General features: G+C 43.9%; 2 protein-coding genes across 5 annotated transcripts; one reads left to right on the top strand and one right to left on the bottom strand.

Moving 5' to 3' along the window:
- Positions 1-1,402: 1,402 nt before the first annotated feature.
- Positions 1,403-20,907, top strand: FKBP1B (FKBP prolyl isomerase 1B). Of its 4 annotated transcripts, none has more exons than XM_020870485.2 (4): positions 1,435-1,757; positions 5,744-5,791; positions 10,551-10,663; positions 11,661-11,748. In XM_020870485.2, exons 1-4 carry the CDS (start codon positions 1,721-1,723, stop codon positions 11,703-11,705), a joined length of 243 nt encoding a protein of 80 aa, XP_020726144.1. In that variant the 5' UTR covers positions 1,435-1,720; the 3' UTR covers positions 11,706-11,748. The 4 variants fall into 4 exon arrangements, with proteins under 4 accessions (XP_070307176.1, XP_070307179.1, XP_020726144.1 ...); XM_020870484.2 differs by having other exon boundaries at positions 1,449-1,757; positions 11,706-12,310; XM_070451075.1 differs by lacking the exons at positions 5,744-5,791; positions 11,661-11,748 and adding an exon at positions 20,076-20,907 and having other exon boundaries at positions 1,403-1,757.
- SF3B6 (splicing factor 3b subunit 6) lies at positions 16,657-24,702 on the bottom strand. Its single transcript, XM_070451097.1, has 5 exons — positions 24,547-24,702; positions 24,428-24,506; positions 21,628-21,746; positions 17,088-17,226; positions 16,657-16,917 (listed from the first exon to the last, which is right to left on the bottom strand). Exons 2-5 carry the CDS (start codon positions 24,455-24,457, stop codon positions 16,828-16,830), a joined length of 378 nt encoding a protein of 125 aa, XP_070307198.1. The 5' UTR covers positions 24,458-24,506; positions 24,547-24,702; the 3' UTR covers positions 16,657-16,827.
- Positions 24,703-24,754: the final 52 nt, after the last annotated feature.

Here is a 24,754-nt window from a genome sequence, read left to right as displayed (position 1 = left end):
CCTTGGGGCAGCTCATGGGGAATTTCAGATCCTGACCCTCACAATAGTTGATCATGTCTGTTGAACACACAGCCAGCCCTCCTTCGGATAATCTGAAGTCCGTGTGCCTTGACCATCTGGAAGAGAGGAGAGTGCGGAAGTGGGGGAGTACCACCTCTAGGGCTCGCTCTTTGCTCAGGGTTTTCTTCCTATGCCTGTCTTCCTGCTCCACTTGTCAGAACCATACCTTCGAATCAATTTTTGCAACAATGCATGAAGAGAGAGAAAAAATTGAAAGTTCCATTCATTTTTCCAAATGCTTACCTCCTCCAAAAAATACCTTTCTAGATTCCTGGGTCTCCTTTGGAAGGAGGTGAAGGGTCTGGTAGAAATCATTCATTCATTCATCCCTCAACTTAAATTACTCCAGGCGGTAACTGTTCGTGTCCTCATCACAGAGTGGATTCCTCCAGGACAACGATTCTGTCTTAATTCAGTTGGTATCCCCAGGGTGCAGTTCTCTGCCTTGAAAGGCGGGAGGCCACCTGTGCCTACCTAAGACCTATGCAGGATAGAGTGTAGGGGTGTAGGTGGGTGGGGGAGAGTCAGTAATTGCTGGTTTATTTTCCACCCACCCCTTCCACCACCCCGGCAACTTGCCCCTACAGATTCCAGCATCCTAGCTAGGGTAGGTACCTCTTTGGTGCTTCCATGACGTTCTGAACTCTATAGCAGTGAACGCAGTTAATTAAAGCGTTGGTTTAGTTGCTGGCCCTCTCCACCTACCTGTGAGACCAAGTTGACTGCTTCCCCTACCCCCCACCCCCACCCCCAGCTTAACACAGAGCTGTTGTTCAGTTGCTCAATGGTGTCCCATGCTTTGCAACCCCATGGACTGCAGCACTCCAGGCTTCCCTGTCCTTCACCATCTCCCGGAGCTTGCTCAAACTCATATCCATTCTGTCGGTGATGCCATCCAACCCCAACGTCCTCTGTCGTCGCCTTTTCCTCCTGCCTTCAATCTTTCCCAGCTGGTAAAGAATCCGCCTGCAATGCGGGACACCTGGGTTCGATCCCCGGGTTGGGAAGATTCCCTGGAGAAGGGAAAAGCTTCCCATTCCAGTACTGTGGCCTAGAGAATTCCAAGGACTATACAGGAATATTCAGGGTTGATTTCCTTTAGGATTGACTGGCTTGATCTCCTTGCAGTCTAAGGGACTCTTAAGGGCCTTCTCCAGCACCACAGTTAAGCATTAATTATTCGAGGCTCAACCTTCTTTATGGTCCAACTCTCGCATTCATACATGACTACTGGAAAAACTATAGCTTTGACTATAGTAGTTGCTACATAAATAGGTGTTGACAGATGGATGGATGGAGGGAGGGAGAGAGGGAGGGACAGATGGGTGGGTAGATGCACTAGAGTCTGCATGCCTTCCTCAACATCTTCCCCAACCAGTGGGTTAATGATCGTTAGCCTGGTCAAGCACTGGAGCAGTCGCTTCAGGGTCGCTTCCCCCCCGGGCCCCGCCCCGGTCGACCCCACCTTTCCGCGCCGCTCCGCCCCGCCGCCCCGTTCCCGGTGGCCCCTCCCTGCGCAGGTCCCGACTCCAGCCGCACCTCCTCCGACTCTGCAGTGGCGGCGGGGAGGCGAGCCGGAGCGCCAGCGGGCCGGGGCCGGAGCCGAGCCGGGGTCGGGGCAGCAGCAGGGACCCTCGGAGGCGGGGCCAGTGGGACCGCGATGGGCGTGGAGATCGAGACCATCTCCCCCGGAGACGGTACCGGGTGGCGGGGCCGGGGGAGGAGGAGGGGTCTCGGGGCGGAGCCGGGCGGGGGGGGGGGGGGGTCCGATTCCGAGGTGGCGCGGGAGGGGTGCTGAACAGGGGGAGCGGGCCTAGGATGGGGGCGGCGGGAGATGACCAGAGATGGGATTGTTGGGGGTTCTGGCAGACATCCTTCGCCATCCCCATCCGTGCTTGCTCACCTAGAGGAACGAAGGCGGCGGCTGGGAGGCTGGGGTCTGCGGCCCGCCACCGCCCCGGGCGCCTCTGACTGACGCGGCTGCGGCTGGAAACGCTCGGTTATCCGCTGCTGCTGATTTCCTAGGGCCGGGTTACAGCTCCGCTTTCCCTGCCCTGCTGGGTGAGCTCTGGAAACGGGGAAAAGAGATGTTTTGGGATCTTTTCTGCTCGGGGCAGCCCCCTCCTAACGCGCCCGCTTCCGGGCCTCTGATCGGGCGGCCCCCCGGGATTTGGGCGGTGAGACGCTGTAGGGACCGAGCCAGTCTGGAAAAGGCGGAGCGCTTCCTCCACTGTCTCTGCATCTTGTTTTATGCTCCCTGCCCCACTCAGCCTCTCCGGCCAGCCTGTCCAGTCCCACGGCTTTCATGAGCGGCTGAAACCGATGGCCCCCAAACTTAAGCGTTCAGCCCAGGCCTCGGATTTGAGTTCACGGTGGTCCGTTTATCCAGCCGCTGCTCAGCCTCTACCTGGAAGTCCCACGGATTCCTCAAAGTCAGCGAGTCCAAAACAGAACTCCTGCTCCTGGTCTTCCCCACACCCAGGCGCTCCTCTGTGTTCCCTTGCTTCCTGCCTTGGGTTGGCACCCCTCACTTTCCCAAGCCTGGCATCCCAGGCATCACCCTTGTGTAACTGAGTTTGGATGTGCCAGGAGTAGCTTTCTCCATTTCTTAAACCAACCTTAATTCAGACTGGAGCCCACATTTCTGCAGGATTTGACAGGCAAACTGCATGTCAGGCAGTGTTAACACTCCCCCACCCTCAGGAAATTAGAAGGACTCTTGGCTTCTGGCCACCCTCTTTATTTAAAAGCAGTGGTCCCTAGGAGTCCCAGCCAGGACCTTGGATCACTCCAGAGGTACATGCTTCTTTTTCTATGCTGGGAACCTCTGTACTGGGTCCCAGGAAGCTTCTCCCTGAGGTCTTTATACCTCCTCCCCTCCGCCACCCAGGGCACTGCCTTAGAGTTCTGCCAGGGGCCACCAGGCCTCTTCTCCTTTCCCTGGCTCAAAGAAGCCTTTGGAGTTTTCTCTCCTTATCCTCCCTCCCTGGCTAGAGACAAGGGGCATTTTCTCTTGAAGTGGATCAGAATTTTAGGGAAAGCCTGGAGAAACTTTCCAGGTGGCACTAGTGGTAAAGAACCCACCTGTCAATGCAAGGAGACATAATAGAACTGGGTTCAACCTCTGGGTTAGGAAGATACTCTGGAGGAGGAAATGGCAACCCACTCCAGTATTCTTGCCTGGAGAATCCCATGGACAGGCTACAGTTCATAGGGTGGCAAAGTGTCAGACATGACTGAAGTGACTTAGCACAGAGGAACTTTGGGCTTCTGCTTTTACTTCAGTCTAAACCCCCAAGTCAAGGAAGCACAGAAGGGCCAGCTACCATGCGGTAACCCAGAGTGGGAGAATGCACCAATTAATATGTCAATAATGATGCTGCTGTGCTGAGGATGTCTGTCTTGGTCGAGCCTACAACAAGTACTGCCTACTTCTCCTGCTGAGTATCTTGAAGACTCCATCTCCTCAGCCTCTGCCCTAGTTCCGGCCACTGTCATCTCTCACCCGGATTTCCGCAGTGTCTAAACTGGTCTTCCCACCTCCAGTCTCACCTCCTGGCCTTCCGTCTGGCCTCCCACCTCACCCCCACAGTTTTCTCCACCACAGCCTGAGCACTCTTTAAAATGCATATCTGATCATGCCCCTCTCTGGGCATAAAATGCTTTAAGGAATCTTCCTTTTTCTCCAGGCAGATAGATGCAGCCTTCTGTTACCTTCCACACTGGACCCTCATCTCTCACTAGCAGCCCCTACCCCTACCGCCAACTTCTCTCCAGCTTTATCGAACTGTCTGCAATTTGTTAAACACACCAGCCATTCAGCAAATATTTATTGAGCATATACTCTGTGCTAGACCTTAAGGTTACAGCAGGAAACCAGACAGGCTCCCATTACTGCATGACTCGAAGCCTTTGAACATGTGGTTCACTCTTCCCAAATTATCTCCCTTACTTCCTCTGGCAGGTTACTCATATTTTAAGACCCAGTTTAACCATTATCTCCTTTCCGATACTTTCCCTGACACTAGTTAGTTGCTCCCTCCCTGGGGCCTCATCTACATGTTGGCTCAGCTGTTTATCCTCCCAAGGCTTTGTTATCCAGTCCCATGGCCTTTAGATCCCACCCAAATTTATAGCTCCAGTGCAGACTCTCCATCTGCCTACTTGCAGTACAAGCTCGTATGTCTTAATAGGTATTTCAAGATTGCCACCTGCACAAATCTGTGCATCGTCAGTCCTCCCCATCTCAGGAATCAGCTCCTCCAGCCTTACAGTCACCTACCCTAAAACCCTAACATCATGCTTCTCCCTCATCCTGGATCCCCTTCTCCATGCCATTAGCATGCCCTGTCAGCTCCAATTCCAAAATATATCTCCCATCTATTTTACTCTCTTCTCTGCTGCCAACCACTTTAATTCAAGCCATCATTGATTTTCTGTCTGGATTATTGCAATAGGCGCCTAACTGTCCATCCTACACAGAGCAGCCAGAGTGATCTTATAAAATCTTAATTCAGATTATGTCATTCTCTTGCTTAAAGCCCTCCCATGCCTTCTTGTTGCACTTAAAGAATTTGCAGAATTAAATCCAGCACTGCAAGGCCAGGTATGATCTGGCTCTTTCCCACTTGTCTCCACCTCCTTCCCGTCTTTCCAGTCATGTAGGCTCCTTTCATTCTGTAAATGCATTGATCCTTTCCTGCTTCACGGTTTATGCACTGCCTGCTTCTTCTTCCCGCAGTGCTTCTCCCAGTGTGCTCCTCATCCTTCAAGTCTCAGTTAAAATGTCATCTCCTCTGAGAGTCTGTCCTGGACCAGCCATTCTGAAATGACCTGTCCCACTGTATCTCTCTGCAATTCATCATTGTGTTTATTTTCTCTAGAGAACTTATCACAATCTATGTTGTCTTATTTATTTGAGTATTGTTTGTCTCCCTCCATTAGAATGTAAATTCCTAAAGAGTAGCAATCTTGTCTGGCCTGTGTAACTCACTGTTGTGTCCTGAGATCAGGCCTTACAGAGCAGGTATTCAATAAATATTTGTGAATGATACTGTTTATTCAGAATCATCGGGCTTCCCTGATAGCTCAGTTGGTAAAGAATCCGCCTCCAATGCAGGAGACCCCAGTTCAGTTCCTGGGTCGGGAAGATCCGCTGGAGAATGGAAAGGCTACCCACTCCAGTATCCTCACCTGGAGAATTCCAAGGACTGTATAGTCCATGCAGTCGCAAAGAGTCGGACATGACTGAGTGACCTTCACTGTTTATTCATCCTCGTGCAGTCGTCACCCTACGTTATAATCTATTATTTATTCATCTATTTCCCTAACCTCATTGTGAGTTCATAGATTGCTCTGTGTCTCTGGAATCTAGTCCAGGCCTGCCAGATAGTAGGCTGTCAGGTTTGTGGAATGGATGGGGGAAAGTAAAAAGAGCAATCAAAGAAAGGGAAACAACCAGGAGAGAGCGAAGTTGTGGAACCCAAGGAAATAAAGTTCAGATCAAGGCCAGAGAAGTGAAGTGGCTCATGCAAAGCACAGAGCCAGAACTGGAGCCATGGGCTTCTCTGTGGTATGGAGGGGAATGTGGGTCAGAGCTCTTGGTCACAAGTCACACCTGAAATGTCCCCGGTGACTTTTCCCAATTTGCTGTTCATTCCTGGATCTCTGTGTCTCCTTGCAGGAAGGACATTCCCCAAGAAGGGCCAGACGTGTGTGGTGCACTACACAGGTAGGCTTCGCCCCCTACGCTGTCATCCAAACCTGCCCCTCTGCAGGCAGGTCTCTACTCTGATACCTCTCCAGAGGTATCTGCTCCCCTGGATCGGGCCCAAAGCCCAGGGCAGCCAAGTCTTCCTCTGACCAGCTATCCCCATCTCCCCCAGTCAGCCTTGAGGGAATGAGAAAGGGCACTGGCAAGGTTAATCCCTCCCTTCTTCTACCAACAAGAGCCACCATGGTACCAGCCTCTGACAGAGCCAGCCATCTCCATTTCCCTTCTGTCTGTTGTAGGCAGGATGGAGCCCTGGTCCCCCTGGTTCTGTATGATACTTGGAAATTCCTCTTATAGCTCTCAGCGCCCTGACCCCCCTTCAGACTTCCTTTTCATCCTACAGTGTTATGAAAGAAGTAAAGTCTCAACTTTCTCAGAATCCCCTTTCTTTTTTGGGAAATAGACTATTCAGTCTACTCTTACTGAACACTTAACTGCGTACGAGAGGTTGTGCTGATCAGTGGGGACACAAACATGAAACAAGAGGACCCCTACCTTCACCAGGGCTGTGGGCATTGGGGAGCGCAGTGCATGTGGTGCTGTGGGAGTGGAGGAGGGCCCACATCTCTGCTGAGCTCTCATGCATGATCTGGATTGGAAGGCCAGGTGGACTGAGGAACATTCTAGTTGGAGTTCCTGAGGACTGCTGGCCGAAGATCGCTGAGCAGATGTTTGTTCCAAGGGGAGTGCAGGGGGAGTGCTCTGCCTTGTGACCTTCCCATTGTCGCGAACTTGGTGACAGCCACTTCGCAGACAGCAAGGCCAGTTTAATTCCTAGGATAGAGTCAGATGGGGGCCATTTTTAGCACTTCTCTGGGCCAATGTGAAGTGCCAGTTTAATTCTAGGCAAACAGTGTGGGTATTTCTCCACAGCTATGTTGCCAGTGGCTGACGTCAGTGGGCTGGAGCTGTGTTTCATCTCCCGGTGATGTGTCCTAATTACCATGAGCCTTCTGGGGCCTCTGACCTGTGTAATTGATTTATCTGTTCTACATGTTGCAGACATACCGGTACTTATCAAGTTACCGAAACCACAACATCCTTTTGTAAAGACTTTTCACAATACATGCAGACAGGAGGCAATGTGTATTAAATACTAACATTAGATGTGGGCGGCTCTGGTCTGAGGAGGGACTGTCTCATCAAACCGAGTCGGAGACTGGGACTTTTTGGTAAACTTTATTATATGTAAATACACCAGAGAACATAACTCTAAGATGTACAGCTTGATGAAATTTTTCAAAAGTGATCACACTTATGTAACCACCCCCCAGATCAACAGACCTTTCCAGCACCTCCTGGTCTTTCCCCTATGCCTCCTCCCAGTCATTTGCTCGTGCATGCTAAGTTGCTTCAGTCGTGTCAGACTCTTTGCGACTGTATGGACTGTAGCCCACTAGATGCCTCTGTCCATGGGATTCTCCAGGCAAGAATACTGGTGTGGGTTGCCAGGCCCTCCTCCAGGGTATCTTCCCAACCCAGGGTTCGAACCCGCATCTTTTACGTCTCCTGCATCTCCTGCATTGGCAGGGGGATTCTTTACCACTGGTGCCACCTGGGAACCACCCCCCCAGCCCCCGCCCACCCCACCAGTCATTACATCTCCCTAAAGGTAACTAGCATTCTAACTTTTTGTCCCTATGGATTGGTTTCATCTCAAAGAGTATGTACTCTTTTGTTTTTGGGTTGTTTCACTCATTAGGTCTCTTATTTCATTTTTTATGTGCGTGAGATTTATCCAGGAGTTTGCTCTTTTTTATTCCTGTACAGGTCATTGTATGAGTATGTTGCAATTTATCCTTTCTACAGTTGATGAACATTTGGATTGTTAGTTTTTAGACATTATGAATAGTGTTGCTTTGAAGAGTCTTCTAGATGTCTTCTGGTTCATATATGTAGACAACCTGGTTGGCTATACGTAGAAGTGGAATTGCTGGGGCACAGGGTTATACCTGCTCAGAGGCAGCAGATCCTACCGCATAGCTTTCCAAAGTAGTTGTGCCAGTTTCCACTGCCACCAGCCATGTCTGAGCATTCCAGTTCTCCGGCATCCTCATCACTGCTTGGTATCATCAGGTTTTTGTTTTGATTTTGGCCCTCTCTGGTGGGCTCCCAGGGTATCTCCTTGTGGTTTTGATTTGCACAGGCCTGATGGTTAAAGAAATTGAGTACCCTTTCATGTGCTTCCTGGTCATTTGGATGTCTTCTGTAGTTCACCTAAATTTTGTCCACTTAAGAAAAAATTAGGTTGTCTGTCTTTATCTTACTGATCTGTAGGAATTCCTTTGTATTCTGGATTTGAGTCCTTTGTTGGCTATACCTATTCCAAACATCTCCTATTCCAAACATATACCTATTCCAAAACATCTCTTTTTCTTTACTCCTTTGTTGGCATCCTTTGAGCAGATTTCTTTTTTCAAATTTTTATTTATTTATTTGGCTGCAGTGGGTCTTAATTGCAGCATGTGAGACCCTCTATCTTTGTTGCAGCATGCAGGATCTTTTAAAAAATATATAGATTTATTTATTTGGCTGTGCTGGGTCTTCATTGCAGCACATGAGATCCTTTAGTTGTGGCATACAGGATCCGGATCCTAGTTCCCTGACCTGGGTTTGAACCCAGGCTCCCTACATTGGAAGCACAGAATCTCAGTCATTGGACCACTAGAGAAGTCCCACTTTGAACAGAATTCTTAATTTTAATGAAGTTCTACATATGAATCTTTTCTTTTGCAGTTAGTAATTTTGTGTTCAGAAATCTTTGTCTATCCTAGGTGATGAAGCTCTAGCTCTTCTTCTATTTATTGTGTCATAGAAGCTTTATTATTTTATCTTTCATATTTAGGCCTGTGATTCATCTGGAATTGATTTTTATGTGTGGGTGAATTAGGGGTTCACTTTGACCGTTCATTTTCCCTCATATGTCAATCAGCAACATTAATTAAAAAATCACCCTTTGTCCATTACATTTCAGTGGCACCCTTGTTAAATCCAATCACCATGTGTCTGTGGTTTCTAGACTGCATGGTTTTGACTAAACCTGCTGCAGTAGATAAAAGTTTATGGTCTGAAGTGGTTTAAGTCATAGAAACCTGAAGAGTATGAGGAATGAGAAAATCAGTCTTTAAATGGAGGGTGTGAATGTATGAGTGTGTGTATGTGCATATCCATATGTGTACTATATAGGTTTGTGTCTGTGTGACTGTATTATATCTATGTATCTAAATATTTTCTTAGCATCTGTTTGGCCATCAGGGTTTTCTTCTGAGTGCATGTGCATAAATGTATGTGAGCATGCATGCGCATCTCTGAATATCTTAGCAACCTGTGTGTATGCTTGAGTTTGTATTTGATCTGGTACATTTGATACAGAAGTTTCCATCTGTGTGTGTCTCTGTGTAGCAATAGGGTTTTCTTCTTTGCCTGATTTAGTACCCAGGGAAAGAGCCCAATTTATTCTGCCCAGAAAATAGGTAAATAAGAATGTCTCTTGTATACATTCATATTGTAGGAATTAGGATGTGGAATCACAGATGCTTAGACACTAGACCTCTCATGTGAAACATGGTAAATCTGAGATCAGAGAGACATTGATCTGCCTAAGTTCACACAGTGAGTTAGTGCCAGAGTGAAGTCAGAATCTAGTCTCTGAACTTACAAGCTAGATCTTTCTCTGGTCCCAGATTGCCTTCTGTTGTGGTCCAGGGGCCATGAGAAGAAGTTGTGAAATAGCATCCTTTGCAGAATGTCTAATATTTGAGCTAGAAACACCAGTAAGAACAGAAAACAGAAAAGCAGCTCTTGCTTCTTAGGCAGCTGGACTGAGACAACACATGTATGTACATCAAGAATGACAAGATATCTGCAGTTGGAGGCTGAGGGATGCTTCAGTCTGCTAAGAAAACACTGAGGGTGTCCTGAGTTCACACGGTCCTTTTGTATGAGGTGTGGAGGTTGCCCCTGACTGGCTGGGTCACTTTACACTGTTCACTGCAATAAAGGATGATACGACCTTTGGGTTTTGCGTAGTGAGGGAACCTTGAGAATATCAGGTGAAGACTCAACCTGAAACTGAAATGTCTGGGAAAACAGACCATCAGGCTAAGGAAGGTGCATAAAAAAAGTTGTAATGTGCAGAAGTACTTGAGAAAGGTCTGACCTCAATAGGGAAGAGAAGGGGAGAAGGGGAGGACAGAGAGAAGTTGTCAGGCAGGCAGTAGCTAGATCTTAAAGTGCCTGGATAGTGTAGGCATTCGGATTCTGCCTCAGGGAAGTTACAAAAGCAAGGGAATAATAGGGTTAGGCACTTGCACGGGCCTCGCGTGTGCGTGCGTGTGTGTGTGTGTGTGTGTGTGTGTGTGTGTTTTAAACCATTCTGGGTGCAGTGTGGAGAAGGGAATGGAGGAATAAAAGCAAAGCAACAAGACTAATTAGAGTCGGTTCCTGTTCACAGGTGAGGTGTTATAGTGGCTTGATGAGACCACAGGGTGGTGATAATAAAAGTAGAGAAAATAGCTGGACTTCAAAGATATGTACCATTTGGTGACGGCAGGATGTGGAAGTATCCAGGTTTCTTGCTTAGTCAATGGGATGGATGGGGAGGACTGGAAGACAGCACATTTGTACAGAATAGGAATTCCATACTAGACATGTTGAACCTGAAATGGGAGTTATCTCATGACCACAGCTCTTTTCCACCCTATCCTTGCTTTCATAGGAATGCTTCAAAATGGCAAGAAATTCGATTCATCCAGAGACAGAAACAAGCCTTTCAAGTTCAGAATTGGCAAACAGGAAGTCATCAAGGGTTTTGAAGAGGGGGCAGCCCAGGTAAGATGAGGATCCTTGTTGAGGGGGGTTTGAGCAGCTGGGGGTCTGGGCTCTGCACGCTGCCCTCCACCCTCCCCCATCACAGACTACCACTGCTTTGACTCCACTGCCAGGGCTTGGCAATGCCACCTAGTTTCAGTCCTGGCTTTGTGTCCCCACCCCTTTTGTTGCCCGTCACTTGGGGCTGTCTTCCCAAGCATATCCCTCTAGTTCTGAGCAAGCCTGTGAGCTACTAGCTGTTCAGGACTGAAGCAGCAGAAGAGGTGGGGTAGGCTACTGTGTTTAGGGTTCTTTTTAACTTAAAAAAAAAAAGTGCCAATTTCAGACTTGCAAAAATATTATACATGAGTAGAGTTCTCATATACTCTTTACCCAGCTTCCCTAAATGTTAATGTTTTACATAACCATAGTACCATGAACAAAACCAGGACATTAACATTGATATAATGCTATTAGCCAATCTGTTCAAATTTTTGAGTCAGTTATTCAAAATTTAAAAATTGATTATTCAAATTTCACCAGTTGTCCCACTAATGCCAGACAAATCCTTGAGGACTGCTGTGATGAGCCCTGGTTCAGGCTCTTCTTCCTTCCTTTATGAAGTCATGTGATGTTCCTTGCTGTGCCTTCTAATCTCTTAATCTAATGAATTTGTCCCAGCACCTACATGAGTATATACATGCATATATGGTCTTTACGCATCCTCCGTAGGCTTCTTTGAAAGAAGAAAGAAAAATTATGAACAGATTGAAGTGTTGAGGTGCACTCTAACTGGATAACCAGCATTGTTTGCTGGATCAATGAATTTGAGACTACAGTGTTGAAGTTACTGTCTGTAGTCACGTCTCTGCTAGTCTGGGGTGCAATCTGCCTTGGTTACAATTCTTAGCATCACTTCAGTGTGCCCCGTATAAAATTCATCTCAGATCTTCAGGGTTACCATGAGGATGGTTTGGGAAAATGACATAGTTACCTTACTTTTTTCTTTTAAATCAAGCTGGGTCCTCTTTCTCCTCTCCCCATCTGCCCCCATCCCTGCTAGATGAGCTTGGGGCAGAGGGCGAAGCTGACCTGCACTCCCGATGTGGCATATGGAGCCACAGGCCACCCCGGTGTCATCCCTCCCAATGCCACCCTCATCTTTGACGTGGAGCTGCTCAACCTAGAGTGAAGGCAGGAAGGAACTGAAGGTGGCTGGAGATGGCTGCTGCTCACCCTCCTAGCCTGCTCGGCCACTGGGACGGCTCCTCCTGCTTGGGGCTCTTGATCAGTGCGCTAACCTCACTGCCCCATGGCATTATCCATTCTCTCTGCCCAAGTTGCTCTGTGTTCCGTCACTGTTCACGCTAATCTTTGCTTGAGGAAACTTTGGTTGCAGATTGAAATGTTTCAGGTTGTGCATTTTGCGTGGTGCATGTAGTAGCCATTCCTGATCACAGAACAGATTTCTTGTTCGCACAATCTACACTGCCTTACTTTTACTTAAGCCAGACACACAAGGTGCTCAGACATGAAATGTACGTGCTGTACACAGAGGGACTTGAGCCAGTTACCTTTGCTGTCACTTTCTCTCTTGGAAGTTCTGCTCACTTAAACAATGTCCTCTTTGGAAATGGTATCTAAAATAAAGGCTCTGTGCTTGACAAATGCCTGTCCATCCTTACTGAAGGTAGGAAGTGCTTTAAGTGTACTCAGACACTCAGTTGTGTCTGACTTTTTGTGACATCATGGACTGACAGTCTGCCAGGCTCTTCTGTTCATGGGATTCTCCTGGCCAGAATATTGGAGTGGGGTGCCATTTCCTCCAAGGGATCTTCTCAACCCAGGGATCGAATCCGCATCTCTTAGGTCTGATGTATGTGGTCCTTAAAGGAAGTATTTTAAGGACCACAGTCATTAAAGGAAGCGCTTTAAGGACCACATAAGTCAGTTGCCCTTGCGGAAAATAATGGAAAAGAGAAGTAGCCAGGAGAGTGATATTATATAATACAGGTTTCCCCATTATCCGAAAGTAGAAAGTACAGCATGCCTATGAAACCTTTTGTAAGCTGAAATGGTGTGAAGCGAAGAAGCAGTTACACTAGGGCACATCTTGCTAATGGATGCACAAAATACATCAAGATAAGAGCACAGATGCTCACAGACACAGTTCAAAGCTATGACAGCTTGCTGCCGAGATGCTGTGTAATTCTTGGGGAAGGAGCTGGGTGGTGTCAGTCACTGCTAAGGGTTCATGCTGCTTCTTAACCACTCTGAATGCTATTTTTGCTTTTCTCCTTGTATCATAAAAGCAAAAATCCTCTCTGGATTCCTTTGGGTAGTGAAAACAGGTATTCATGTAGGTCTTTTCTAAAAGTGAAGTGGCATGAAGTAAACTTTCAAAAGTTCATGTAGCATACATACCACTCCGAAGTACCTATTGTACTTAATGGGCCTTGTTCTATTCTTATTTTTTTTTCTAATTTTAAAATAAAAACTGCCACCAACCCTCTAAGCAGCCCTGCTGCTGCTTCTGTTAAGTTGCTTCAGTCATGTCCGACTGTGTGTGACCCCATAGACAGCAACCACCAGGGTCCTCTGTCCCTGGGATTCTCCAGGCAAGAATACTGGAGTGGGTTGCCATTTCCTTCTCCAATGCATGCATGCATGCTAAGTCGCTTCAGTCGTGTCTGACTCTGTGCGACCCCATGGACAGCAGCCCACCAGGCTTCTCTGTCCACGGGATTCTCTAGGCAAGAATACTGAAGTGGGTTGCCATTTCCTTCTCCACTAAGCAGCCCTACAAGGTAGGTTACTGCTTGCCACTCAATCTCACAAGCTCAGAATTCTCTTCAGAGTAACTGTAACTAAAGGAATACATTTTGTCCAAACCCCATAGCTTAGTCATCAAATGCTGGATTTGAGCACTTCAGGTGATCGATCATGAAATCTACGTTTGGACTTAACGAGATGAGCTGCCTTCTTGGAAAAGTGCACTTTGTGCATCTAAAGAAATGATGATGTGCTACGCTTCAAAGCCATAGACTAACTCACATTGGGACATTACTTGTGATAATAAGTATGTACTTATTTTCATCTACAGTTGCTCTAACTTTATACTGGAGCATTACTTCTGAGAAGAATATATGATTCTGAACTTGTTTCTATCTCTGCTGTTTATTAATATTTTCATCTGCCTTTACTGTAACTTACCAGAACTTCCAGTTAGGTTTTAAAACCAGCCTGCTGATTGATATGGGTTCTGTATGTCAGGGGAGCCCATGGCAATGTAGCTAAGAGATTTTTCTTTTAGTTGGCCTGAGTGAGAAAAGCTCTTGGCCATCATCAGAGTTCTTCTGTCAGTGATGTCTTAGAATTGTTTCAAGACTGAGGGAGGGGCAAGTGCTGTTAAATTTCCTTCATAGACTCGTTGAGAACAGATCACGAAATGTGTCATGTATGTGTATGACACAACATGTTGGCTATTTTATCGATCCCTTTTGTCTCCAAAAAGTCCTGGCTGTATTCCTCTGCTGAGGACTGATAAGCTAATGAAGAAGCAGTGCTTTAAGATGGAGAAAATGAAATGAGAAAGGGGCTGCTTTGCTTTCAGTCACCAGTCCCTATGCTCACCTCTATGGTGGGACCAGACCAGTCAGCAGGTGCTACACTCACTCCTTTCTGGGGTGTTTCCTTCAGAATGTCTTGGTTCCTCGCTTTCCTCAATGATACAAAAGGCCCATGAGAATTCCTCAGAAGTCAGCCTGTATAAAAGATAATCATCATGTTTTCTGCTGTGACACCAATAAGATAACTAAAAGTAGCACCAAGGACCATTTCAGGTGCCCATTATGGAGTCAAGTAAAGGATCTCAGTCTAGAGTACTCATAGCCGAGGTGGTAACAAGAGACACTAACAGGAGCGGGAAATAAAAGCAAATACCTACTGGCTAGCACGTGGAGAGGGTAGGGCCCTAGGCTTCACAGGCCCTGCTTTACTGACACTCTTAAAAGATAACACAGAAAATTGTGATGCAATATGACAAGGGTTTGGGCATGATCCTGTGAGAGCCACCAAAAGTTGTTAAGCAAGAAGGTGATGATGAAATATATGTCGTATCGGTCACTTTCATACTTTCAATGAATTCTCTATTCATACAAAATCTTTCTTGGAAACTTGAAATGTAACCTACATGGATGTAAAGCAGCTCTGGCACATGTGTGTGTGTATACACATGCACATGAACACAATCATTCCCTTTTTTTTAAGCTCCCCAGGTGGCTTCGATGTCCCCCTGGATTTATTTTTAAGATTTTTTAATACAGACCATTTTTAAAGTCTTTGTTACAGTACTGCTTCTGTTTTATGTTCTGGTTTTTTTTTTGGTCACAAAGCATGTGGGATCTTAGCTCTCAGACAAGAAATCGAACCCACATCCCCTGCCTTGGAAGGTGAAGTATTAACCACTGGACTGCCAGGAAAGTCCCAATTCCTTGTACTCTTAAAAAGCATTTTGAGAAACTGCGCCTTCAATGCCTGGTCCAGAGGACTGGCTGTAACTGTGTCCTCAGCATTTCAGTACACAGAGAACAGAGCAGGGGCTCAGGATGTGTCCACTGAACTAATGTTCTTGTAACGTAACTGGAACTGGCTGAAAATTTCCAATTAGAGGGCATTTTTAAAAAACTTTTAACTTTAGGTCATGGAATTCAACTAACAGATATATAATCCAAATGATACACCAGTTATAACTCTCAGGAATTCCCCCTTGTTACTAATTTAAAACAACTTATATTAGGGACAAGTCAGTCTGTAGACAAACCACATTGTAAGTAGGTCTAATTTGTTTACCCCTTACAAAAGTCTTTTAGAAAATTCTTTTTATATTTATAAATACCTAAAAGCACACTGGGCATTACAAAAATAAGGAACTCATAAAAGCATTCACAAGAAAATTACAGCTGTGGCTCCTTTGTCATCTGCCTGCCCTTCTTAGAAAGGACTCTTTTCTACTGTTTAACAGTGCTTTCAAAAAGCACTCAGACAGAGTTAATAAATAAGACAATTATTTCTTGATTTTCAATAGTAGGCTTTGAGAAAACAGTACAAAAAGTACAAAATAGTCTATTTTCTTGCAGTAATGATAGATTTCAAAGCTAAATGCATTTAAAAGTCGAAGAGGCTTTGTCCATTTAAATGATTCAGTGCTTGTATCTTTCAAATTGATTTTGCGTTATAGTTATATACAAAACAATTAGTCCATGTTTCTCCATTTGGCCCATGCCTAAACTATAAAAAGAAAATTATAGCTATCTCCTCCAAGCTGCTGAGCTATGATGAATGTGGTAATAAACATACTATTTCCATGCCATGGGAGTTTGTGATTATAAGACTAAGCATTAAGTATTTTATTTATGGCAAAGATATACTATGAGCTAAGGTCCAAAATATACACACACACTTATTAACTAAAGGGAAAGAATACATAAATACATCTTAGACATGTAACAACAAATACCACCACCCTGGCAGCTTGCTCTCCCATTTCTAACAATGTGTTATCAATCTGAATGACCATTTCTAGAATAAACCTCTAAGGACAAGGGTACCAATGCTGACAAAGGCATTTCACTAACTGTAAACCAAGTATCATTCAAATGTACTCATGTGGTTAATAACTAGTTGATGTCAAAAAACATTTTATTCATTCACTCAACATGATAAACTTTGGTTTCCTTATCTGCAAAAGGGAGATACCTACCTTCACTGAGTTATTATGTAGATTTCATTATTAATAGACATTCAATAAGTAACAATACTCTTAAGTTCCCCTGATGGCTAAGCACTGGACTGGTCACTGGTAGTACTGAGAATATCAAAAGGTCTCCATTCTCAAGAAGCTTAGTCTCTAGGACCACCTACTACTGAATAATTCTTGATATGGTTCAACTGCTGTTTTATTATCTTTTTTTTCTGGTATAATATAGGAGAAATTTTAAGAGAAAACACTGACATGTTTTACCAAAAGCTACAAGTTTATTAACATAATATATTCTAACATATATCAGTTTCAAGTGGGTCTTTTTCAATCTCAAATAAGAAATCACAATATTCAGCATTTAAAGAAAAAAAAAAAGTGGTAGTCATTCATGGGTTTTAGTCCAAAGTGAAAATGCACAAAACGTTTACTTTGGTGGATCTGTGTTGATGCCATATTTCTCCTTAAGAAGCTTCAACTGTTCTTCCTTCTTCTTTGTGTCCATCTTCTGAAATGCCTGAAAGTGTGGTAAGGGCCACAGTTAACAGTTACCAACCTACCGTCAAATGAATTTCACCAACAGCACTGGCTAGAGAGGACTCTGGAGAAACATCTCCCCTAATGGTGCAACCCCCCACTAACTCTTACATGGGTCCCCCAGGTGATGAGGACCGTGCCTGTACTTACCCTGTTGGCATTATAGTACAAAACCACAAGGTATCTGTTACAAACATTGAATCCCGACAGGTGATCACATGCATTCTTGGCATCAAAGATGTCTTCATAGACCACATAAGCTGTTCCTCTAGTTTCAGGTGTGTTCCCCCTACAAAGGTGAATTGGACTTAGTTAGAATACACATTTACCTGAAAACCTTTAGGGGAAATAGATACTATGGACAGGTATGCTGAATAAGCCTTTAATTTCTTGAATTAGGTAATTTTTAAGTACCATATCTCAGATGAAACTTACTATATTAACAATACTAATATGGTTACTAAGACAATAGCAGCAAACAAGCTTGAAACATTCAGTCTTCATGTTCACTACCCTACTAAGAGAGAGCAGTCCTCATGTTCACTTTCCTACTTCTCATACTAAGAATCAATTTTTAGTCTTACACTGGTAAGTATAGTACCTTAGGAGTGATAGCTGTTATTACCAATGATGTCTAGGATGCAGCTTTTCTTACTGTGCATTTATGCATTAGAAACAACACGTTTTGGTTATTTACCACACTAGTCCCTTGTTTCTAAAGATTTTGATTTTCTCCCTCATTCTAATTTTAGTTCCAATTCTTAAACACAAGACAGTCTCCATCAATGTAGGTAACAAACATTTCTGGGTAGTATTTTACTAAAGCTTATAAAATCCATGAAAATAAATTTTGTGTCTGTGGCAGGAGTGGGGTTGGAAGAAAACCCTACCAAGAAGATGGCAAAATTAAAAACAGTCAACTACCATCTTTTATGACTAGGACAGGGTGTCCTCCGATGTAGAGAGAGATCTCATGTAGTTTCTTCCATTTTCCTTAGACGATTCATTGCCCTTTTAAAACAACAGAGTCAACAGCTATCCTTCAGACATTCACTTTTAGTAATATCTGCACTTTTATGCATTACACAGCCTTCTGTAGCCAGGGCAAAGGGCTGGGTTTCTGGAGGGATTGGGTTTGAAGTGTGGTTGTTGGTGGGGTACCTGTGAGTCAGAGAAGAATGCTGGCAGGTGGCTGAACATGGAAGCTCAAGGATATGGAGCTGCTTCTTGTGTAGGGAAGCTATAGGGCTGCCACCTCCTCTCCTCACACCAGCTTCAGGTAGGGGAGGAGCTAGGGAAGTGTGAGGAGCAACAAACTGCAGGTGGCAGACGGCCATGTGCTTATGAGTGGGGACAGCTGGCAGAAGTCCCATTCAGCTTATGCTCTGGTAAGCTAAAGATGGATATCCCCTTGCCTCCATCTGAGTTCCAGCCACCCAATGCAACTGCAGAATAAGGTTTATCAACTGCCACAGTGACTGCACAGGGTCAAGGGAAGGCAGTGGGCCCATGGGAAGGGGAGGCACCTGCCTAGATTTGATCTAGGATGAGACTACAGTTTTGGGCCCTGGTCAGAGCTTGTGCTTCCTGTAAAAGGGAGAGGTGTAGGGGGCTGAGGGGGTTGGAGGATGCCAGGACCATAGAACACTCTCACTTTGTCAGACTGCATGGGCCTGATGAAGAATTTTAACCATTTTCAAGAATGCTTATTCTTGAAATATTGGGGAATACCCAAAGGAAAAAAACACTGTCCCAAAGATTTCCCCCAAAAGTCCACTTAAATTTCTATTTTGGAATAAAACCATTAAAAAAAAAAAGTAATAATTTAAGTTCCAAAAGGGCAAATATGTTTTTTTTATTTTACTCCTACAGTGCTATGTATACAAGTCCTAATAAGCATCTGAAGGATGGAGATCTACTTTCTCCTATCAGTTCTCACACACATCTTTTTTCCAGGAAGCTAACAAAACAAGAGCGTCTCTCTTTTTCCTCTTACATCTTCTTAGGAAGTAGAAGCGGAATAGGCACTAAACCCATTTTAAAGATGCTCCATCTCAAGTGCCCCAGCCCCTAATTATCAACCTAGTATCTTGAAATCTACATTGTAATTTTAATTAAAAATATATACTTGGTACCTACTACTAATATATGTTAGGTGCTGAGTCAACAGTATTTTCTCTTTGGCCACACCACACAACTTATGGGATTTTAGGTCCCTGATCAGGGACTGAACCTGGGCCCTCAGCAGTGAGAGCTTGGATCTTAACCACTGGACCACCAGGGAATCCCTGCAACATTATTTTCTTGATCAATGGTAAAAGCTTAAAGTAAAAATAAGGAGACCTACTCATAGAACAACCTCTCTGAGCTTCAGCTGTTTCATGTGTCAAATAGTGACATCCTACCTCACACGTGGTTTTAATAAACAAAAGATGCAACAAGTAGGAAAGAGCTTTAAAGAGTTCAAAGCACTGAGAGTCTACTACATGCCAGGTAAGCTGACAAATCAGCCAGGTTTGCCCAAGACTGTCCAGGTCTGGGCACTGAAAGCCCACTGTCCCAGAAAACTCCTTGGCTCTGGGCAAACTGAGAAGGCCACTCACCCTACTGCTGGGTGCCACAGAGCAGGACCACAGCTACAGGACAGGAACATCTGTTCCTCAGTCTATAACTTAGACCCAAGTTCTTGCACACCAAACTTTTATGAATTTATTCAACAAATATACATAGCGTTCTTTCTACATGACAGGTGCTGGAAATCCAATAGTGAAAAAGATGAGCATCATCCCTTCCTTCAAGGGGCTCTTTTCATGCAGGAGAAAGATATTATGTAAATACATACAAAACAGTTGCAGTTAATGACAGATTAACTGGAAGATAGGGGTTACTTTAGCTAGGGTGGTTTAGGAAAACCACTCTGGCATTGAAGCTGAGACCTGAAGAATGAGGAGCCAGAAATGAGATGAGCTGGGTGGAAATCCCTCCCAGACAGCAGACTGAAAGTTCTAAGGTCTTGAGCTACTCTGCAATCTTCATCTTGACTTAACTCCACTAATCTCTTAATTGTGTACTATCAATATATTTTGTTATACCTTCATAAATACACCGCCACTTTTTATATTATTCATTTACTTACAGGCACCGTGTGCTTAACATGTGTCAGGCACAAGAGTTGTCAACATAAGTGAAAAGAATATATGGTTATCTGCCCTGGAGGAGTCCAAAGGCTGGCAGGAGCCACGAGTGAGCACACAGTCAACAGCAAAACCACGTGACAACTAAGAGGAGAAGCTATGGGAGCACAGAGGGGGTGGCTGACGCACACTGGGAAGGAAATACTCAGTGTGAACTATCTAATTTGATCCTCTGGGAAACTCTTCTAGAAAGATTTTATATCATAGATAAGGCTCCAGAAGGTTAACTGTTTTGCTGTTTCATATGACTAGCAAGCACCCAGTTAGTATTTGAACCTAGGTTATCATACTGCCTCCATGTTAAAAGCTGAAAGGCACTGTCCACTCAGATTATCTTCTATGTAAGGAAAAAGCCAGGCAACTTGTCTAGAGACACATGACTCATCCTGAAGCAGAATCTTGTCTCCTGAACCCCAAGTCAAGGGATCTTCTGTATACCATTCTTGTATGTTTCAAACAAGAGTTCTTAACCTAGAGCTCATGTACCAACTGAAATCACATGTGAAATGTGTGTATTCTGCAGAAAGGGCCCAAAATCTTAATCAAATATGGAAAAAAAAAGAGTTCCTTAAAAGGACAGTTGGTCTATAACACTTCATTTTCATCTCTGTTTTGAGTACCAATGATGGTACATTTCTAGCTCTTTGTTTACTTTTTGGAGGAATAGTGATCACTGAAAAGAAGAATCCTCAAGATTTCAGTTCCAAAAGCCAAGAAAGAACTCTCAAGTCATAAAAGAATTCCAATGGAAAATAAAACCTTTAGAAATCTTCTTAGATGGACTCCTAGTTAATTGGCTCACATATACTAGTTAAAAGGACAGCAGCTGTGTGCAGAGATTCAATTTAGAATTACAAGATTTTATCACCAAAGAGCTGGTGAAACTAGAAAAGTACTGATACTTTTACTCTCTGAGCTTTAGTAGCCTCACCTGTGAAACAGACACCCTATCACTTCCACACAGGGTTGTAGTGTCAGTGATGCAAATAAAAGCACCTGTTAGTGTACAAATGGCATACAGCAGATGTTCAACAGATACCATTTGAAGCCCCAATCTTTAGATTAAATTAAAACATGGATTTATAAGTACTTTGCCCTATACTTCTAAATCTTCAACAGAAAGGTGTAGCTGGAAAAAAAATTTTTCTGTTACTTTTATATCTCTTTACACAACTTAGAAATTGTGGTCAGTAAAGGAGACAGTGAAGACTGTTGAGAAATTAAGAGTAACCACAGTAGAATACTTCTTTACAAATAGTAGGTATATAAAAAATGTCAGTTCTTTTTCTTCCTATCTGTTGCCTTCAAACCACTCATTACTACTTCACACTCTCTATAATTTCATAACTACCATTCTTGGCTTTCACCGAGTTGGATCATCTCTACGCTTAGTCTCTAGCCTCGTGGAGAGGCCCTCTGTCAGCTGTTAATTCTGAGATTATAAATTACACAATCATTTCTCTAAATGACAATTCAAAAGTTTCAGTAAGACTCACACTCTGATTTGACGAATAGGTCCATATTTCCCAAATATATCATACATTTCTTCAGCTGTGATTTTGTAAGGCAAATTTCTTATATATAAAATCCGATTTACTTCTGGTGGAAGTCGAATCTAAAATGAAAGATAATGGGTTATTATTATAATCAGAGACAAGAGTGCTACCATTTGAAAACACTGTCTCATAATACATTCTAAAAAAAAAGATACATAATTTTTATACACCAAGAACTGTAATCTGACATTAACGAAAATGGCATGCTCTTGGGAAAAGCAACTGGGCACTGGTCATAGGGAGGGCTGTTAGTAGGAACTAACAAAGTCCAGGACTTCCCTGGTGGCTCAGATGGTAAAGCGTCTGCCTACAATGTGGGAGACCCACGTTCAATCCTGGGTTGGGAAGATCTCTTGGACAAGGAAATGGCAACTCAATCCAGTATTCTTGCCTAGAAAATCCCATGGACGGAGGAGCCTGGTAGGCTACAGTCCAAGGGGTCGCAAAGAGTCAGACATGACTGAGCGACTTCACTACTACTACAAAATCCAGATTTTTAGTCATTACAGGTAAACAAAGATATCCAACCTCATTTAAAAGTCCTCAATGCTACAGACATTTGTGGGAAAGAACAAGGGAACGGTTTCCTGTTTACTGGATAATAAAACTCCCACTGACGACCCTTCTCTGGTCTCAGAAACTTGTTCTATCAATGATCCCCTCCTTTAAATTTACAGCCTTTTCCTCACTATTGGCTTTATTCCTCACGTGACCAGTTGCTTATATACTCTCAATTGTCACACAAAATAAAACACTTTGGATCCCTCTTCATTCATTCAAATATTTAGTGAGCACCTTTGTTATATATATACATTAGGATTACAGAATGAAGAGGAAAAAAAGAGCTACTTACTATCCCATCTTGCTCCTTTCTTTTCTTTCAGTCAAGCATTTGAAAAGATGCAGTGTATATATTCACTGCCTCATATTTACTTCACGACAACTCATTAACCTACCACAATCTAGCTCTACTCAAGCACTCTGATGAAAATTGTTTTTATGCACTAAGACCTTGCACTTACAATGTTCAATTCTTATCAGCTCTTCTGAGGCTTCTGACACTGTTGACTATCATACCTTCTTGACTATTCCTGACACACTATTGCCTTGGATTCCTCCTAATTTTCTGGCTAGTAGTCCTCAGTCTTCTTTGGCCATTAAAATAGGATTTTCCAAAGAGTTTTATCTTTAGACTTCTTTTTTTTTTTTAGACTTCTTGACTCTTCATATACTCCCCGTAACTCTACATTCCTTTGGTCTCTTAACTACACATGCTTTCCACACTAAGTTGATGGCTCCCAAATATGTATCTCCAGTCCAGATTTCATTCTTGTGCTCCTTTTTAACATACTAATTACATACTGGACATTATTAATGTGCAAAATAACTATTAAACCAGCATCTATCTCAGGCATTAACAATAAAGTGTTGTATAAATGAAAGAACAAGATAACTTACTCCCGGCCCTCAAGTTATTAGTGGCGACAAATGGTAAACAAGTACAATCAAGTTTTAGACGTAAAGATTTAAGGCTCAGTTCAAGTAGATAATAAACACTGTCAGACAATCACAACATGCTTCTCTAGTAAATCCGCTTTCTGACTCTGCAAGACACTGTATCACATTTCCTCCTCTTTCCTCAAATCCTACCATCACCACTCCCTCTGACATCTGAGTTGAACTGTAACCTCTCTTCCCTGCTCATCTCAGGTGATAACCCTGGTTCTTGCTTATTAGAGAAAACAGATATAACCAAATGGTAAGTGCCCTATATTCAATCTTCACTTATCCATATTCATCCACTTTCTCTCTCATTGCTATGACAACCTCTCACCTACCCCAAACTACTGAATTTAACCCATCTTTCTCCTGCATCCTTGGCATACAAATAAACCTTATATCACACATCTTTAAAAAAAGTTAACAGTCATCCAACTTCTATTTACATGAAAACTTGTGTTTTCATTTCCATCTCCATTTTCTCAATTTCTACCTTTTTTTCATCCCACCGTATTCTACGTTTATCCACTGAAATGATTATCATCGAAGTTACCAAAAATCTTCATCTCACCATATTCAATTATGTCTTCACCTTAGTATACCTCTCAGCAACTTAAAGCGGACCACTCTCTTTCTCCAGACAATTTTTCTTAGGTTTCCATAACACCCCACTCCCTAATATTACAATGTAAGCAGCAGGTCTTTTTTTTTTTTTTTTTTAATTCATTTTTGTATCTTCAGTACGTAAGACTAGTGTCTGGCACATAGTAAGTGTTCAATAAATATGACTGACTTATTGGATCCTCTCTCAAGTCTGGAACATACTAAGGTGCTCAAAAAATATCTTTGAAAACATTAATGAAGGATCCAAAAATTCCATAATCTGAGAATACTTCCAGGTTCCAGCTGCCTGTTAAGCCTAAGTGATTTATGGGAGGTTCAACTGCTCTACTGACTTTTAGGCCAAGAAGAAGATCCTGATGCCAGATTCCAGGTGCACGTGAAGCAACTTAGGCTGTTAATATTACCACTGACACTAGGATAACAGACTCTAAAACAACAGTGACGGAAATGTGACTCAAGGAGCACATCCCTAAGGCCAGGGCCAGGATGGAATCTCCCCTCTGACAGGTAACTTCTGATTCTTCCCGCCGAAGGGACAACGGAGGGCCAAGAATGCTCTCTGGTCACGCCAGCAGCCAAGTGCTCCCCCTCCTCGGAAGAAGTCCCCGACACTCACGTTCGCCCTCTTGGCCGCTTGCATCGCCATCTTGGCGGACTGATGAAGTTACCGCAGCAAACACTTGAATTCCTCCGCAAACACTTGAATTCCTCCGCAAACACTTGAATTCCTCCGCACTCCTGGGAGCTCGCTCACTTTCGAGCGCAACAAGGCATCAGATGCAGGACATCAACACCCAGACCCCGCCGGAAGCTGTTCTAACTCGCCGGAATATCACAGTCTCACGCCGAAACGTGCTGACGTAGCCTACCCTTACAAATAAGACTCTAGAGCAAAATGGGTCTGAGGTACTTAACGAGGCCGGAAGGTTGAAAGGCGAGAGTC

Source organism: Odocoileus virginianus, chromosome 2 (genome assembly GCF_023699985.2).
Source record: "Odocoileus virginianus isolate 20LAN1187 ecotype Illinois chromosome 2, Ovbor_1.2, whole genome shotgun sequence".
In the NCBI taxonomy this organism is placed as follows: Eukaryota; Metazoa; Chordata; class Mammalia; order Artiodactyla; family Cervidae; genus Odocoileus; species Odocoileus virginianus.
Note: the sequence above shows the minus strand (reverse complement) of the source record. Positions and strands in the feature narration are given on the sequence as shown.

Excerpts from the sequence above, each read along its gene's own strand:
- SF3B6 (XM_070451097.1), bottom strand. The coding sequence starts at position 24,457 with ATGGCGATGCAAGCGGCCAAGAGGGCGAAC. Across the intron at positions 17,227-21,627 it reads CCTATTCGTCAAATCAGAGT|GGGGAACACACCTGAAACTA; the intron begins GTGAGTCTTACT and ends TCACCTTTGTAG. Across the intron at positions 16,918-17,087 it reads TGTACTATAATGCCAACAGG|GCATTTCAGAAGATGGACAC; the intron begins GTAAGTACAGGC and ends CCACACTTTCAG.
- FKBP1B (XM_070451075.1), top strand. The coding sequence starts at position 1,410 with ATGCCTTCCTCAACATCTTCCCCAACCAGTGGGTTAATGATCGTTAGC. Across the intron at positions 1,758-10,550 it reads GACCATCTCCCCCGGAGACG|GAATGCTTCAAAATGGCAAG; the intron begins GTACCGGGTGGC and ends TTGCTTTCATAG. Across the intron at positions 10,664-20,075 it reads TTGAAGAGGGGGCAGCCCAG|GCACCGTGTGCTTAACATGT; the intron begins GTAAGATGAGGA and ends ATTTACTTACAG.